This window comes from Rhinoraja longicauda, chromosome 10 (genome assembly GCF_053455715.1).
Source record: "Rhinoraja longicauda isolate Sanriku21f chromosome 10, sRhiLon1.1, whole genome shotgun sequence".
NCBI classification, from domain to species: domain Eukaryota; kingdom Metazoa; phylum Chordata; class Chondrichthyes; order Rajiformes; family Arhynchobatidae; genus Rhinoraja; species Rhinoraja longicauda.
In genome coordinates, this window is record NC_135962.1 from 14,054,282 (window position 1) to 14,069,181 (window position 14,900).

At 47.6% G+C, this 14,900-nt stretch overlaps 1 protein-coding gene across 1 annotated transcript in view; it reads right to left on the reverse strand.

Annotated features, from left to right (window-relative positions):
* Positions 1-1,339: 1,339 nt before the first annotated feature.
* LOC144597217 (kunitz-type protease inhibitor 1-like) overlaps positions 1,340-14,900 on the reverse strand; it is a 75,237-nt gene continuing 61,676 nt past the window's right edge. Inside the window, exons 7-10 of the mRNA XM_078406233.1 lie at positions 12,699-12,749; positions 9,330-9,500; positions 6,564-6,623; positions 1,340-4,946 (exon numbers count right to left, since the gene is read on the reverse strand). Coding sequence (XP_078262359.1) covers positions 4,771-4,946; positions 6,564-6,623; positions 9,330-9,500; positions 12,699-12,749 — 458 coding nt within the window. The 3' untranslated portion in view covers positions 1,340-4,770. The remainder of the gene's footprint in view (positions 4,947-6,563; positions 6,624-9,329; positions 9,501-12,698; positions 12,750-14,900) is intronic.

Consider the following 14,900-nt stretch of genomic DNA (forward strand, 5'->3'; position numbering starts at 1 on the left):
AGCCCTAAGAGCTATATCTAACTCTCTTTTGAAAACATCCAGTGAATTGGCCTCCACTGCCTTCTGTGGCAGAGAATTCCACAGATTCACAACTCTCTGGGTGAAAACGTTTTTACTCATCTCAGTCCTAAATGGCCTAGCCCTTATTCTTAAACTGTGACCCCTGGTTCTAGACTCCCCCAACATCGGGAACATTTTTCTTGCATCTAATCTGTCCAATCCCTTAAGAATTGTATATGTTTCTATAAGATCCCCTCTCATCCTAAATTCCAGTGAATATAAGCCGACTGGATCCATTCTTTCAACATATGTCAGTCCTGCCATCCCGGGAATTAACCTGGTGAACCTATATTGCATTCTTCAATAGCAAGAATGTCCTTCCTCAAATTACGAGACCAAAACTGCACACAATACTCCAGGTGTGGTCTAACCAGGGCCCTGTACAACTGCAGTAGGACCTCCTTGCTCCTAAATTCAAATCGCTATGAAGGCCAACCTGCATACTTTCTTTCAGTGACTGATGTACAAGGACATTCAGGTCTCGTTGCACCTCCCCTTTTCCTAATCTGACACCATTCAGATAATAATCTGCCTCCCTGTTCTTGCCACCAAAGGGATAACCTCATATTTATCCACATTATACTGCATCTGCCATGCATTTGCCCACTCACCCAACCTATCCAAGTCACCCTGCAGCTTTGTGTCATTCGCAAACTTGGAAATGTTACATTTAATTCCTTTGTTTAAATCGTTAATTTATTGTAAATCCCAGCACCGAGCTTTGCGGTACCCCACTAGTAACTGCCCGCCATTCTGAAAAGGAGCCGTTAATTCCTACTCTTTGCTTCCTGTTTGCCAACCAGTTCTCTATCCATGTCAATACCCTACCCCCAATACCACGTGCTCTAATTTTGCACACTAATCTCTTGTGTGGGACCTTGTCAAAGGCTTTTTGAAAGTCCAGATAGACGACAATCACTGGCTCTCCCTTATCCATTCTACTTGTTACATCCTCAAAAAATTCCAGAAGATTAGTCAAGCATGATTTCCCTTTAATAAACCCGTGCTGACTTTGATCGATCCCATCACTGCTTTCCAAATGTGCTGCTATTACATCTCTAATAATCGACTCAAGCATCTTCTTCACTACTGATGTACAATGGTACATGGTCTACAATTGTACATGGTCAACTGGTCTACAGTTCCCCATTTTCTCTCTCCCTCCCTTCTTAAAAAGTGGTGTTACATTAGCTCAACCACAACCTCCACATGCAATCAAAAGCTTGCACAGAAAACACAAAACTGCACGCAGATTCCAAACCTAGAAATATCCATTTATTAAATAAAAACATTAAAGTTGGGAAGCAGAAATGAAAAGAAAACATTCACAATTAGAAAGTTTAATCGTAAAAAAAAAGACATTCCAAATACTTGGCGTTTGAAATCAGAAATTATACAGAATAATAATCTTTACAAAAGAAAACAAATTATGACTTTCAGAAAAAATACATACAACGAAGGCCCTTGTGTTTGCTGATGTTGCTCCAAAACCAGAACGCTTAAGGCTTAAGAGGACAATTCAATATTTGCTTTGTTAAATGAAAACTCTGGCACATATTACCACATGACAGATAAAGATAGCACTAGTCCTTGTCAACGGGGAAATGATTTGGCGATTCCTGTATCAATTAATGTCATCTATTATAGACACAAAAAGCTGGAGTAACTCAGCGGGACAGGCTGCATCTCTGGACAGAAGGAATGGGTGACGTTTCAGCTGAAGAAGGGTCTCAACCCGAAATGTCACCCATTCCTTCTCTCCAGAGATGCTGCCTGTCCCGCTGAGTTACTCCAGCTTTTTGTGTCTATCTTTGGTTTAAACCAGCATCTGCAGTTCCTTCTTACACACAATGTCACCTATTACGTGGCTAGGCTTGTTCTTGTATTTATTATTGGTATCATGTAACGTGCCTCCACACCCTGCCCTTGCTGAAGCAGTTATCCCACAGCTGCGGCTGCTTGACCATCTGAATTCGGGTAGTTAGATGGTCAAACAGCTGTGACCGGTTAAAGTGTGGATTGTTTGGTCAAACTGTTAGACTCTTTGCTCTAATGCACTATTTAAACCGACGGAAGAGCAAATGCACTTGTTGCAAAATGCACCATTCACTGAGAGTCCAGCCCTGCATCCCATTCATGGACTGAGTGTTGACTGGATTCTGTAACAAGAATTGATAATGTCACAGGTCATTGTCCACAACGTCAGTGTGAACACACTGAAGTTCTTGCTATTGTGCCACCATGCTCTCTACAGTTTCCAGTCCACTCTTCGCATTACCAGGTTTAGTCAACCCTACAGCTTCACTGCAACTTCTCAACAAAATGAAGCCCATTGACATCTTCTCCCAATACCTCTCGATAATTCTTCCAATTCACACGAGTTCAAATTGCAAGAGGCCAGATATTAATCTCACACATACTGAGCTGTGTTTAATTTGCACAATCGTGGGGGCTCAGTGATATAATTTCAGACAGTGACTGTGGCAATGCAGGAGAGAAAGGGAGAGAGAGACTGCCAGTCAGTACTAGATAAAGTGAGCAGAGGGAGGCTTCCCCTTAACCTGTAGCCATTAATCACATGCATTTTGCTGTTAAGACACCTATAGTCCCCTGCATTGCTTGTTCAGGGTGGGGTGGTCTATTTTCACACTGCCAACTATCCCTGGGGTTAGTTGGGTCAAATATAATACCAAGAGGATTAAAAGGATCTCCAATAGCTAAGATATAGGTGTGAGCAGTTGATTGTTAGAATAGTTGTATTTATTAGGGCAGCTGGATTTCTGATAAAGGCAAGAATATAAAAGCCAGCTCGCTGTTAAGTACCACCCCAGAAATGGAAGACCATGATAATCAACAACATCTGGCCAACCGGACTTGTAGATAGGAGCTAATCATTTGCCCTTTGACCAATATGGTATTCTGTGTTTGATGAGCAAATGGTTTTTTTTTAAACCACAATTTTCCCTCAGAGGAGGCCCACAAATGGATTTTGAAATTCGGGCTCGACCCCCCCCCCCCCCTGAATTGCTGAATGTACCTTTATTCAGCAATGATCATGTGAGCTGTGGTCTCGTTTTCCAATTGTTTCTGTGTGGTCAAATGTTGGGGTTTCTCGAGATTGCTGCAGGTAACCTCCAGTAAAAGTGGCCACATGCCAGCTCCCCTCAGGGCTCTCTGTGCACTGGGCTCAGCGGCATCACCTCCGGAGCAAAGGTTCCGGACGGAGCTGCACACATTGCAAGGAATACAGCCGGGGCGAGAGGTAGGGAAGGGACTGAGAGGGAGGGACGGGTAAGGTGAGTGGTAGGGAAGGGACTGAGGGGGAGGGATGGGTAAAACGGGGCGAGAGGCCAACGAGGAGGATAGGGCAGCCAGGAAGGAAGAAATGGAGCGGCAGAGAAACTGGGAGTGGGGAGGGTCTGGGGAACGTGGAGGAGTGGACGAATAGGAATGTGGAGCATCAGAGGAACAGAGGAATGTGGAACATCAGCAAGTCAGAGGAATGGGGAGAGTCAGGGGAGTGGGGAAGGTCAGGGGAGTGGGGAGGGTCAGGGGAGTACCAGGGGAGTGGGGAGGGTCAGGGGAGTGGGGAGGGTCAGGGGAGGGTCAGGGGAGTGGGGAGAGTCAGGGGAGGGTCAGGGGAGTGGGGAGAGTCAGGGGAGTGGGGAAGGTCAGGGGAGAGGGGAGTGTCAGGGGAGTGGGGAGAGGGGAGTGTCAGGGGAGTGGGGAGAGTCAGGGGAGGGTCAGGGGAGTGGGGAGGGTCAGGGGAGGGTCAGGGGAGTGGGGAGAGTCAGGGGAGTGGGGAGAGTCAGGGGAGTGGGGAGAGTCAGGGGAGGGTCAGGGGAGTGGGGAGTACCAGGGGAGTGGGGAGAGTCAGGGGAGTGGGGAGGGTCAGGGGAGTGGGGAGGGTCGGGGAAGGGTCAGGGGAGTGGGGAGGGTCAGGGGAGTGGGGAGGGTCAGGGGAGTGGGGAGGGTCAGGGGAGTGGGGAGGGTCAGGGGAGTGGGGAGGGTCAGGGGAGTGGGGAGGGTCAGGGGAGTGGGGAGGGTCAGGGGAGTGGGGAGGGTCGGAGGAACCAGGGAGGAGCAGAGGAGTAGGGAGAATCAACGAAACAAGGATGGTCAGAGGAACGGGCAGTAGGGTCAGGGGAACAAGGAGTGTCAATGGAACTGGGTAGTGGGCAACGTCAGATGAACTGGGTGTTCAAGGGAAGGGGGTGTGGGGAGTGTCAGAGGGTGGGAGGTTATGGAGGAGTGTTAGGGCGCGGCAGCAGACAAGGGATTAGGGAGGAACAGTGCCTCACTGTCCTAAAGGCGGCACTCTACATGCACACAAATGGTCAGAAGAAAATGCACGAAGAGTCCACGGGTTCAGTGTGGGGCAGTTCTGTGTGTTTTCAAATGTTGACGTGAGTGAGTGGTGAAATGAGGAAGGCACTAAGCCAGCGCTCAGTGGAAACTAGTCACCATCTTCGAGCTGCCTGGAAGTATCTGTGGCAACTGGATGAATGGCTGTTACCGGCTCACCGGCAAAACTGGAGCACACTGGCAGGCCATTTTCGCATAAAATCCAGGCACTTGGGAAAACAATGTTACTTGATAATCTACAAATAGGAAGCCATCAGTTTCAAATCAGACTCATCCCACCCACCTGCTCCCTCTCCCAACCAAAAGTCTTGCAAAGGACATCGGAGGCATGGGCAGCTCATGGGGTCAGACGGGCTTCGTGTCCATGTGCATCAGCTTCTTCACCTCTTCCGTGGTGGAACCGCTGGAGCTGGTCGGGCTCGCCTGCGGACGGTTCCGCTTCATCTTCAGCACGTAGTAGACCAGGATGGCAAGCACCACGGCAATGCAGATGACCAGAACCACAGCTATGGCAATGCCAGCTGGAGAGAGAGAGAGAGAGGGGGAGGGAGAGGGAGATAGAGGCCTTCATCAGTCAAGAGTATTGAGTACAGAAGTTGGGAGGTCACGTTGCAGCTGTACAAGACGTCGGTGAGGCCACATTTAGAGCATTGTGTTCAGTTCTGGGCGCCGTGTTATAGGAAAGATGTCAAGCTGGAAAGGGTGCTTTTTAAAATTTTTAGATTTTAGAGATACAGCGCGGAAACAGGCCCTTCGGCCCACCGAGTCCTCGCCGCCCAGCGATCCCCGCACATTAACACTATCCTACACACACTAGGGACAATTTTTACATTCACCCAGTCAATTAACCTACATACCTGTACGTCTTTGGAGTGTGGGAGGAAACCGAAGATCTCGGAGAAAAACCACGCAGGTCACGGGGAGAATGTACAAATTCCGTACAGACGGCGCCCGTAGTCAGGATCGAACCTGAGTCTCTGGCGCTGCATTCGCTGTAAGGCAGCAACTCTACCGCTGCGCCACCGTGCCACCCGCTGAGAAGATTTAAGAGGATGTTGCCAGGACTCGAGAGCCTGAGTTACAGGGAGTGGTTGAGCAGGCTGGGACTCTATTCCTTGGAGCGCAGGAGGGTGAGGGGTGATCTTATAGAGGTGTATAAAATCATGAGAGGAATCGATCGGGTAGACGCACAGAGTCTCTTGCCCAGAGTTGGGGAATCGAGAATCAGAGGACATAGGTTTAAGGTGAAGGGGGATGAAAGTTTTAATAGGAACCAGTACTAGGGCGGCACGGTGGCACAGCGATAGAGTTGCTGCCTTACAGCGAATGCAGCGCCGGAGACTCAGGTTCGATCCTGACTACGGGTGCTGTCTGTACGGAGTTTGTACGTTCTCCCCGTGACCTGTGTGGGTTTTCTCCGAGAACCTTCGGGTTCCTCCCACACTCCAAAGACGTACAGGTCTGTAGGTTAATTGGCTGGTCAAATATAAAAATTGTCCCTAGTTGTTGTACAGTAGTGTTAGTGTGCGGGGATCGCTGGGCGGCGCGGACCCGGTGGGCCTGTTTCTACGCTGTATCTCGAAATTTAAAAAAAAATCTAAAAAGTCTTTTGCAATGTTCAAGAAAAATTTAACCAGGTACATGGATAGGACAGGTTTAGAGGGATATGGGCCAGATGCAGGCACTGGTGTAGATGGGACATGTTGGTCGGTGGGGGACAAGTTGGACCGAAGGGCCTGTTTCAACACTGTATGACTTTATAACTCCTGTATTTGAGATGAAAGTGCAACATTTGGGATAACTAACAGATCATTCTCTCATGTACTATCCAGTTTTTCCTTTAAACGCCAATTGGGCCGAAGGGCCTGTTTCCACGCTCTATGACACTATGTGAGAGAGAGAGAGAGAGAGAGAGGAAAGGAGCAAAGGAATCCATGGGTGACTCTCCACCGTGCCCCCCCCCTCTGTAGCTTCCATGTACACCTCCCTCCATCCACAAGCCATAATCCCTCCTTTCCTCAACTGCACCAAACACCCTCCGACCAATCTTCCTATCATTCCCCTAGTCACCCACACGCCTGCCCTCCGCCCCGACTCCCCTCCGTCTTTCACTGCATCCTTTGCCGTACAATACTGACCGTTTGAAGACTTTTCTTCCTTTTGTCTCTCAAAGCTCCCTCGGGCAAATACGTCCTTCTCTAAAAAGAGAAAAACAGCATTTAGGATACAGCCACGTGAAGTGTACTGAGAGTTGTGAGACACGCATGTATTACACGAGTCTCCCTCCATATTTACAGAAGCAATCTTCCGGGGAAGTAGAATGGTGCCGTCAGTAGAGCTGCTGCCTTACACATCAGTGAACCAATGGTTTTTTATTGTCACTTATGCACAGCACAGTGAAATTCTTTTGCACAACCACAAACGCACAGTCGCCACAGTTTTGGTGCCATTTAAAATGAAAAAATACAGAAAACACAAACAGTTCCAAAGCCCAGTCCATATGTTGGAAGTCCTGGAGCACCCCCAATCCAGGAAGCCTGAAGCCCCGTGTGACCCGATCTCCCTCTCCCCTGTCGACCGACTCCCGGTGTGTCCCGGTGGCCTCCTCCTGCGTCCGACCTTGAAGGTTGCGCAGCAGGTAATACTCCAGTCCCTCTCCTGCCGGCCCAATCCTCCCATCCATTGCCGCCAGCGGCTCCCTCCTCCACGCTTGTACACACTGGAATTTAGAAGGATGAGAGGAGATCTTATCGAAACATATACGATTATTAAGGGGTTGGACACGTTAGAGGCAGGAAACATGTTCCCAATGTTGGGGGAGTCCAGAACAAGGGGCCACAGTCTAAGAATAAGGGGTAGGCCATTTAGAACTGAGATGAGGAAAAACTTTTTCAGTCAGAGAGTTGTGAATCTGTGGAATTCTCTGCCTCAGGCAGTGGAGGCCAATTCTCTGAATGCATTCAAGAAAGAGCTGGATAGAGCTCTTAAGGAGAGCGGAGTCAGGGGGTATGGGGAGAAGGCAGGAACGGGGTACTGATTGAGAATGATCAGCCAATGATCACATTGAATGACGGTGCTGGCTCGAAGGGCCGAATGGCCTCCTCCTGCACCTATTGTCTATTGTCCAGTCTTTGGGGCTTCCACGTTTCTGCTGCGTGTGGCCGTTGGATCTTCGTGTCTCAGTGGCTGACGGAGTTGTTCAAGTTCCTGGTCCTGGGTGGTCATTGTTCACGGTGGCTCACTTTGGCCACGGGGCTCGTGCCTGCTCTCGTCGGCTGTCAGCCGGATCCGCTCCTGCATGGTTCCGCGCCGCCGGCCGGCCGGCTCAATTCTCAGTTGCCAGATTATTATTTTAGGGCCGTAAATGATTAAAAATCCAGAAATATTACTCTTGCAGTTTAACCAACAGGCAAGCAAACGCCAGCTGTTGTCAGGCAGCTGGACCTCCCTAACAACAACTGGAGAGCAGTCCTGAGCTCATTGTCTGTCTCATTGGAGACTCCCAGACTATCTTTGATTGGACTTTACCTTGCACTAAACATTATTCACGCTATTCCCTTTATCATGCATCTGTACACTGAGGATGCCTCGATTGTAATAATGTATTGCCTTTCCACTGACTGGATAGCACGCAACAAAAGCTTTTCATTGTATCTCGGTTCACATGACAATAGGCTAAACTAAACTAAACTACTGGTTCATATTCTGTGCTTTGAGAGGAGACCATTTAGCCCATTTTGACTTACCTTGACACAATTCTTCCGGCCATGAATGGACAGGCCAGAAGGAGTGAGAACAGACTGATTTAAGGAGCCAGGGTGTGTGTTTGGCCATTCACAGAATGGAGAACCGGTGCCCAGTGCTGTAATAACCTTCTCACCTGGTTTGCATGTCGATTTTAAGGCCCGGCATCATTTTCGACACCTCTCTCAGGGGCGAGGTCCCAAAGTAAGTGACAGTCCACGCGATACTTTGAAGATGTAAGGTCAGAAATGGTGCAACTAATTTGTGACTCGCAAGCTCTCAAAACAACAATACACGAGCAATGAAATAATCATTCCTGGTGATCTGGTCTGAAGAAGGATTCCAACCCAAAACGTCGCCTGTTTCTTTTCTCCAGAGATGGTTTCTGACCCGCTGAGTTACTCCAGCGTTTTGGGTCTATCTTTGGAATAAACTAGCATCTGCAGTTCTTTCCTACATCATTGCCGGTGATGTAGGTTGAGTGTATACAATATCCAAGGCACCAAGGCGACTGAACTCTTGAGCTCCGCCGAGCGAAGATGGAACCTCCTGTTTTGCAGCACTCCCTCAGTACCACATTGGAATATCAGACTGTTTGTTTTTTACTGCAAGTAAAACCAGGGCAGGACTTGCACAGTGAATGATAGGACCCTGGGGAGTGTTGTAGAACAGAGAGACCAAGGGGTACAAATACCTAGTTCCCTGTGGTGGTGGCAAATGTAGACAAAGTGGCGAAGAAGCCATGTGGCATTGAGTGCACGAGTCGGCATGAGTTGTGCCACTGCTGCACAAACTGTTGGTTTTATGCGATAGAAGTGAAAGAGGAAGTGATTGGGTCTAATACGATAGGATAGAACTTTATTTATCCCAGGAGGGAAATTGGTCTGCCAACAGTCATGAAACACAGCAAGGTACATGAAACATGAAATTAAAGTGACGAGTGGAAAGTCCAGGATTTGGGATGTGCAAAAATTGGGGAGGGGGGGGGGGGGTATGGGGGGGGAGGAGAGTCAGTCTACCCCACAACAGAAGGGGTTGTAATGAGATTCTACACAATATGAGTGAATGGGAAGGAGGTTGGGTCTGTTGAGATGCTTTTCGATGGGTAGTTTAAGTCTATCGGCACGACACCCAATGGGAGTGAATGGAAGGACCCCTACCTGTCACTCCGTGGCAGGCGGCCATGCATTTGCCTTCCTCCATGAAGCGGTTCTCATTGCCATCGCAGCCTCCATAGGTGAAGCGCTCGCAGGACTTGCTCAGGGGGTTGTAGTAGAAGCGGCTGAAGTCTGCGCGGCAGGGGCCGGTCTTCGGAGGGTAGACACAGCGAGCTGGAGAGACAGGAGGGGAGAGAGAGAGGGGGGGGGGGATTAATTCTCTAAGATGCAAACTGTAGCTCCCACAATCCTATCCTTATCAGACTATCCTTATCGTTCAGCCTGAGGAAGGGTCTCGACCCGAAACGTCACCCATTCCTTCTCTCCAGAGATGCTGCCTACCCTGCTGAGTTACTCCAGCTTTTTGTGTCTATCTTCCTTATCAGACAAATCATCTTCTTCAATGAAACAGAGACCAGCAGCGATAGAAAAGGAGGGGCAGAGAGACACAGAGGCTTCAGTGTGCTTGGTTCTATTGGCAGTTCTTCTGGTAACAAAGCAACCTGTATCTACTCATAGCGAGATTGGTTTATTGTCAATAGGTGGCACACCAACACCTTCTCGAGGGTGATTTGGGATGGGTAATAAATATTGGCCTTGCCTAGATCGTTCAGGTCCTGTGAATTAATGACAAAGAAAATGAAAATGGAGAAATAATGAAAAAAAAGAATGAAAGGAAGAATGATTGAATGGATGAAAGGAAGTGTAAGATGACACATCAGTCGGAATAACATAAGTTGTCCGTGCCACTGTATGTTACTAATTAGAAACATCATCCACTACATGGATTAAACGTGGGTTCCCAGTACCTCAAATGCCTCTGTTCACGTCTGTCTGCCCGACATCTACCTCTGAATGCACTGTGCTTTACTCAGATTCAATCTTGGAAACGGTGCAGAGATTAGCCATTGTGAAGATCAATGGATTTGGCTCTCGGTACATATCTTCTTTCCCCAGCCATCCTCCTTTTTCTCTGGGCCGAGGAAGAATCAAACATTTTGCAAGCGTGGCATCCTATTCTATACCAAGCCCAGCCCCAGGTCGAACTTTTAACCCTCCTGCACACCCAGTTGCCAGAACCAACAGCTTCTGCCGCCCCAGCAATGACCAACTGGGGGGGCAAGGGCGGCACGGTGGCGCAGCGGTAGAGTTGCTGCCTTACAGCGAATGCAGCGCCGGAGACTCAGGTTCGATCCTGACTACGGGAGCCGTCTGTACGGAGTTTGTACGTTCTCCCCGTGACCTGCGTGGGTTTTCTCCGAGATCTTCGGTTTCCTCCCACACTCCAAAGACGTACAGGTATGTAGGTTAATTGACTGGGTAAATGTAAAAATTGTCCCTAGTGTGTGTAGGATAGTGTTAATGTGCGGGGATCGCTGGGCGGCGCGGACTCGGTGGGCCGAAGGGCCTGTTTCCTCGCTGTATCTCTAAATCTAAAATCTAAAATCAACTCCACCTTGTATCTGCCCATCCAATGGTAAAATACCCTGCCTCATAATAACATGCCGGGCTCAGACTCATTACAGCAGCGGCCCCTGGGCCTGGAGTCTGAACTCCCTGCTATGCACCGTCATCAACTTAAAACAAATGCTCCGATTATGCTCAAACTCTGCAGCAATGAAATGGTAATGTCATCACCTTTTGGCTTTGTGTGGAGCCAACCACTGAGACAGCAGCCTGAGAACAGACAGGTGTGAGTAATGTGGTCTCTCAGCACCTAAACATATGGTTCTGGGCCACGCCCTAATACTTTAGAGATACAGCACAGAAACAGGCCCTTCAGCCCACCAAGCTCGTGTTGACCAGCAATTTTTTTTTAGATTTGGATTTAGATTCTACAGCGCGGAAACAGGCCCTTTCGGCCCACCAAGTCCGCGCCGCCCAGTGATCCCCGCACATTAACACTATCCTACACACACCAGGGACAATTTTTATATTTACCCAGTCAATTAACCTACAAACCTGCACGCCTTTGGAGTGTGGGAGGAAACCGAAGATCTCGGAGAAAACCCACGCAGGTCACGGGGAGAACATACAAACTCCATACAGACGGCGCCCGTAGTCAGGATCGAACCTGAGTCTCCGGCGCTGCATTCGCTGTAAGGCAGCAACTCTACCGCTGCGCCACCGTGCCGCCTCTCCTGACATTAGCACTATCCTACACACTAGGGCCAATTTACATTTTTTTTTAACCGAGGCCAATTAACCTACAAACCTGCACATCTTTGGAGTAGGGGAGGAAACCGGGGAAAACCCATACATTCACAACCTTCTCGGCACCATTTACAAGACCTAAACATCCTTTCTAAATTGTGGCACCCAGTATCCAGAAAACACCCATAATACTACAAAGGTTGAGCATCATCTTCTTGCTCCTGGACTGTATGCACCTGTTTTGTAAAGCCAAAGGTTGCGATTGCAAGAAGCGGTGGCACAACGAACAAAACTGAGACTGATCTGAAGCCTAGATCAGCAGACCATAAATATTACATCTTTCTATTCTGCCGTAACTTCTTTCACACCCCGACTAACCTCCTCTCAAGGACGAGTCGCACCCTGGCCACTCTCTCTTCTCCCCTCTCCCATCAGGCAAAACTTATAGATGTGTGAAAATGTACACCTCAGGGACAGTTTCTTCCCAGCTGTCTTCGAGCAACTGAACCATCCTACCACCAACTAGAGAGCAGTAACAGTGAACTACTATTTACCTCAGTGGAGACCCTCAGACTATCTTTGATTGGACTTTACTGGCTTTACCTTGCACTAAACGTTACTCACATTATTCCCTTCATCATATATCTGGATGGCTCAATTGTAATCATGTATTGTCATTCTGTAGACTGGTTAGCACACAACAAAAGCTTTTCACTGTACCTCGGTACACGTGACAATAAACTAAACCCAAACTCTAAGAATGTAGCAGTGTGTTCAGAATTGAATCAAAGATGATACAGCTCGGGCCTCCCATTACACTTCACTGAAATCATAATCATGCAAGAAGTCGTTCTTTTAGGAAGGAGATGAGGAGAAATTTATTTAGTCAGAGGTTGATGAATCTGTGGAATTCTTTGCCACTGAGGGCTGTGGAGGCCAAGTCAGTGGATATTTTTAAGGCAGAGATAGAAGTGATTAGCACTTGATTAGTACGGGTGTCAGAGGTAATGGGGAGAAGGCAGGAGAATGGGATTAGGAGGAAGATAGATTAGCCATGATTGAATGGCGGAGTATACTCGATGGACCGAATGGTCCAATTCTACTCCTATTCCTTATGAGGACATGGAAGCACAGTCAGTAATAGTTCAAGGAGGTTTGGTGGATGTGGCTGTCCGATAATGCAGCATGCAGTTTAACTTTGGTTCATGAAAAGTTTACCTTTCTCCTTGGGGATGTTTATGTCCAAGAGCCTGTTGAATCGGTCACGAACTGGAAAACAAAATGCCAAAGTAAAGCTTGTTACAATAAGCTCCATTACGCCTCGCCCCATGAGAAATCACAAATATATACACTAAAAGGAAAATAAATCAAAGGACTCCAGTAAGGACCAGCAACGATTCGAGTTACAGCAAATTAACTGAGGCAGGCAGCCAGAGAATTACGTGTTGTGGTGACCAGGTGGATTGATCACTTTGGGACGGAGTCTGAGACCAGCTCAAACCGCTCACGTAGTCTGCCAGGGTCCAAGGTGAAGTGCGCAACGCAAAGTCTAGCTTTACGTAATGAAGTAATGAGCAGCATTTGACACAAACCCCACATGCTACATTCGACAGTCATGAAAGAGCAGCAGCCCGTCATCTCCATTGCAGCCTGGATACTCCCTAGTTACATGATACTCCCTAGTCCTCATACAACAAAGATGTGAGGCAGCACAGTGGCCCAGTTGTAGAGTTACCTCCTTACAGCGCCAGAGACCCGGGTTTGATCCTGACTACGGGTACTGCCTGTACGGAGTTTGTTCATTCTCCCTATGACCCGTGTGGGTTTTCTCCGGAATCTCCGTTTTTCCTCACGCACTCCAAAGACGTCCAGGGTTGTAGGTTAATAGGTTTGGTAAAATTGTAAATTGTCCCCAGAGTGTGTGCGATGGTGGTAGTGTGCAGGGATCGCTGGTCGGCACGGAATCAGTGGGCCGAAGGGTTTGTCTCTGCGCTGTATCTCTAAACTAAACTAAATTAAACAAAGGCGTCCAAGGTACGATTGTTTCTCGTTTTCCAGCTATTGCCACCACTGCTTCCAATTTATGTTTCGTTGCATCAGCCATTCTGCAAAGTATCACATCTGCTTCATTGAATGATATATTTAGAGGTCCTTCACATTTGCCTCTCCTTATTTTATTACCATTGTTCACTATTTTGACACTATAGAATCCTTCACTGCCCCAGGTTTCCGTTCTCGTTGCTTATATACAATGGCCAGCATTGAATTTTCAGCTGCCATTATTAGGCCCTATTCAGAGGAGCATTTAAATTAAATGGTCACAAGTTCAAGTGTAATCAGTACCATTAGTTCAGAAGTGGATCTCCCAGTGTGGCCCTGGAGAAATGCAACATTTTTGGACGTGTGGCATTCAGGTGAGATGTTAAACAGAATTCATTTGCCAGCTCATGGAGACATAGAAAATGCCACAAAATTCCCTCATGAAAGAGCACCAACATTATTTTGGTATCTTGGCCAACATTTACCCTTTGACCCACAATCACAGGAACAGATTGTTTGGCTGATGGGTCTTGCCAACATGTAGCTAAGCAAATCGAAAATATTTTATGAGTTGTAGAATTGTTTTAGAGATCTTATGACCAAGAAATGTGCACATAAATGCAGGTCAATGTTTCTGGTTTCCCAACATAGATTATCGGACTCACTGTATAGTTTCTGAGTTTCCCCAGCCAATGTGCATCATTTGTCAATCCCACCACTTGTTTTTGCATTTAAGTTTCCACATCCAAATCATGCATGAATAAGAGAAAAAATAGAGTCTAATCCCAAGTACTACAAGGTGGGTGCTGGTGGTTGAGGACATCTCAGAACTTGCTTCTCCTGTGTGGTCCCAACTAGTTGAACAAGTGCTTTCTGTTTCCCGTCCATTGTCCGACTTGAATTGAACTAGAAAGACATTGTTGGGAACTTTACACTAATGCACTATGAAATGGGTGTTTGCTGTTTGCCAACGGCAAGATTGAATAGACAGCACCTTCTCCATCTGAACCTTTGATGATTGTTAGTCATTAACCTGGTAGTTGCAGAAATTATTATTCTCATGTTTTTTCCTGGTCACCGATGTCTGTTTTTTGACAATTTCCCTGGAGCTAAATCAAGTCTAATGAATTGGAGATTTCCAATACCTGTAATGGGACTGGGTTGATAAGGACCATTAGAACATTCCCCATCTACTGGATCTTCACCCCATGTCAATATGTCAATATTGTCATCAATGGTCTAAAACTCGTTCTTAGTCTCATTCGGTATCCCAGGGCAATTTCCAGAGATTTTGAACCCATTTAACCCATCTAATTATTCATAAAGTCACAATTACAATAGTCTTCTCTGGAGAGCTCATGTCTCAAGGTGCTCCCTTGT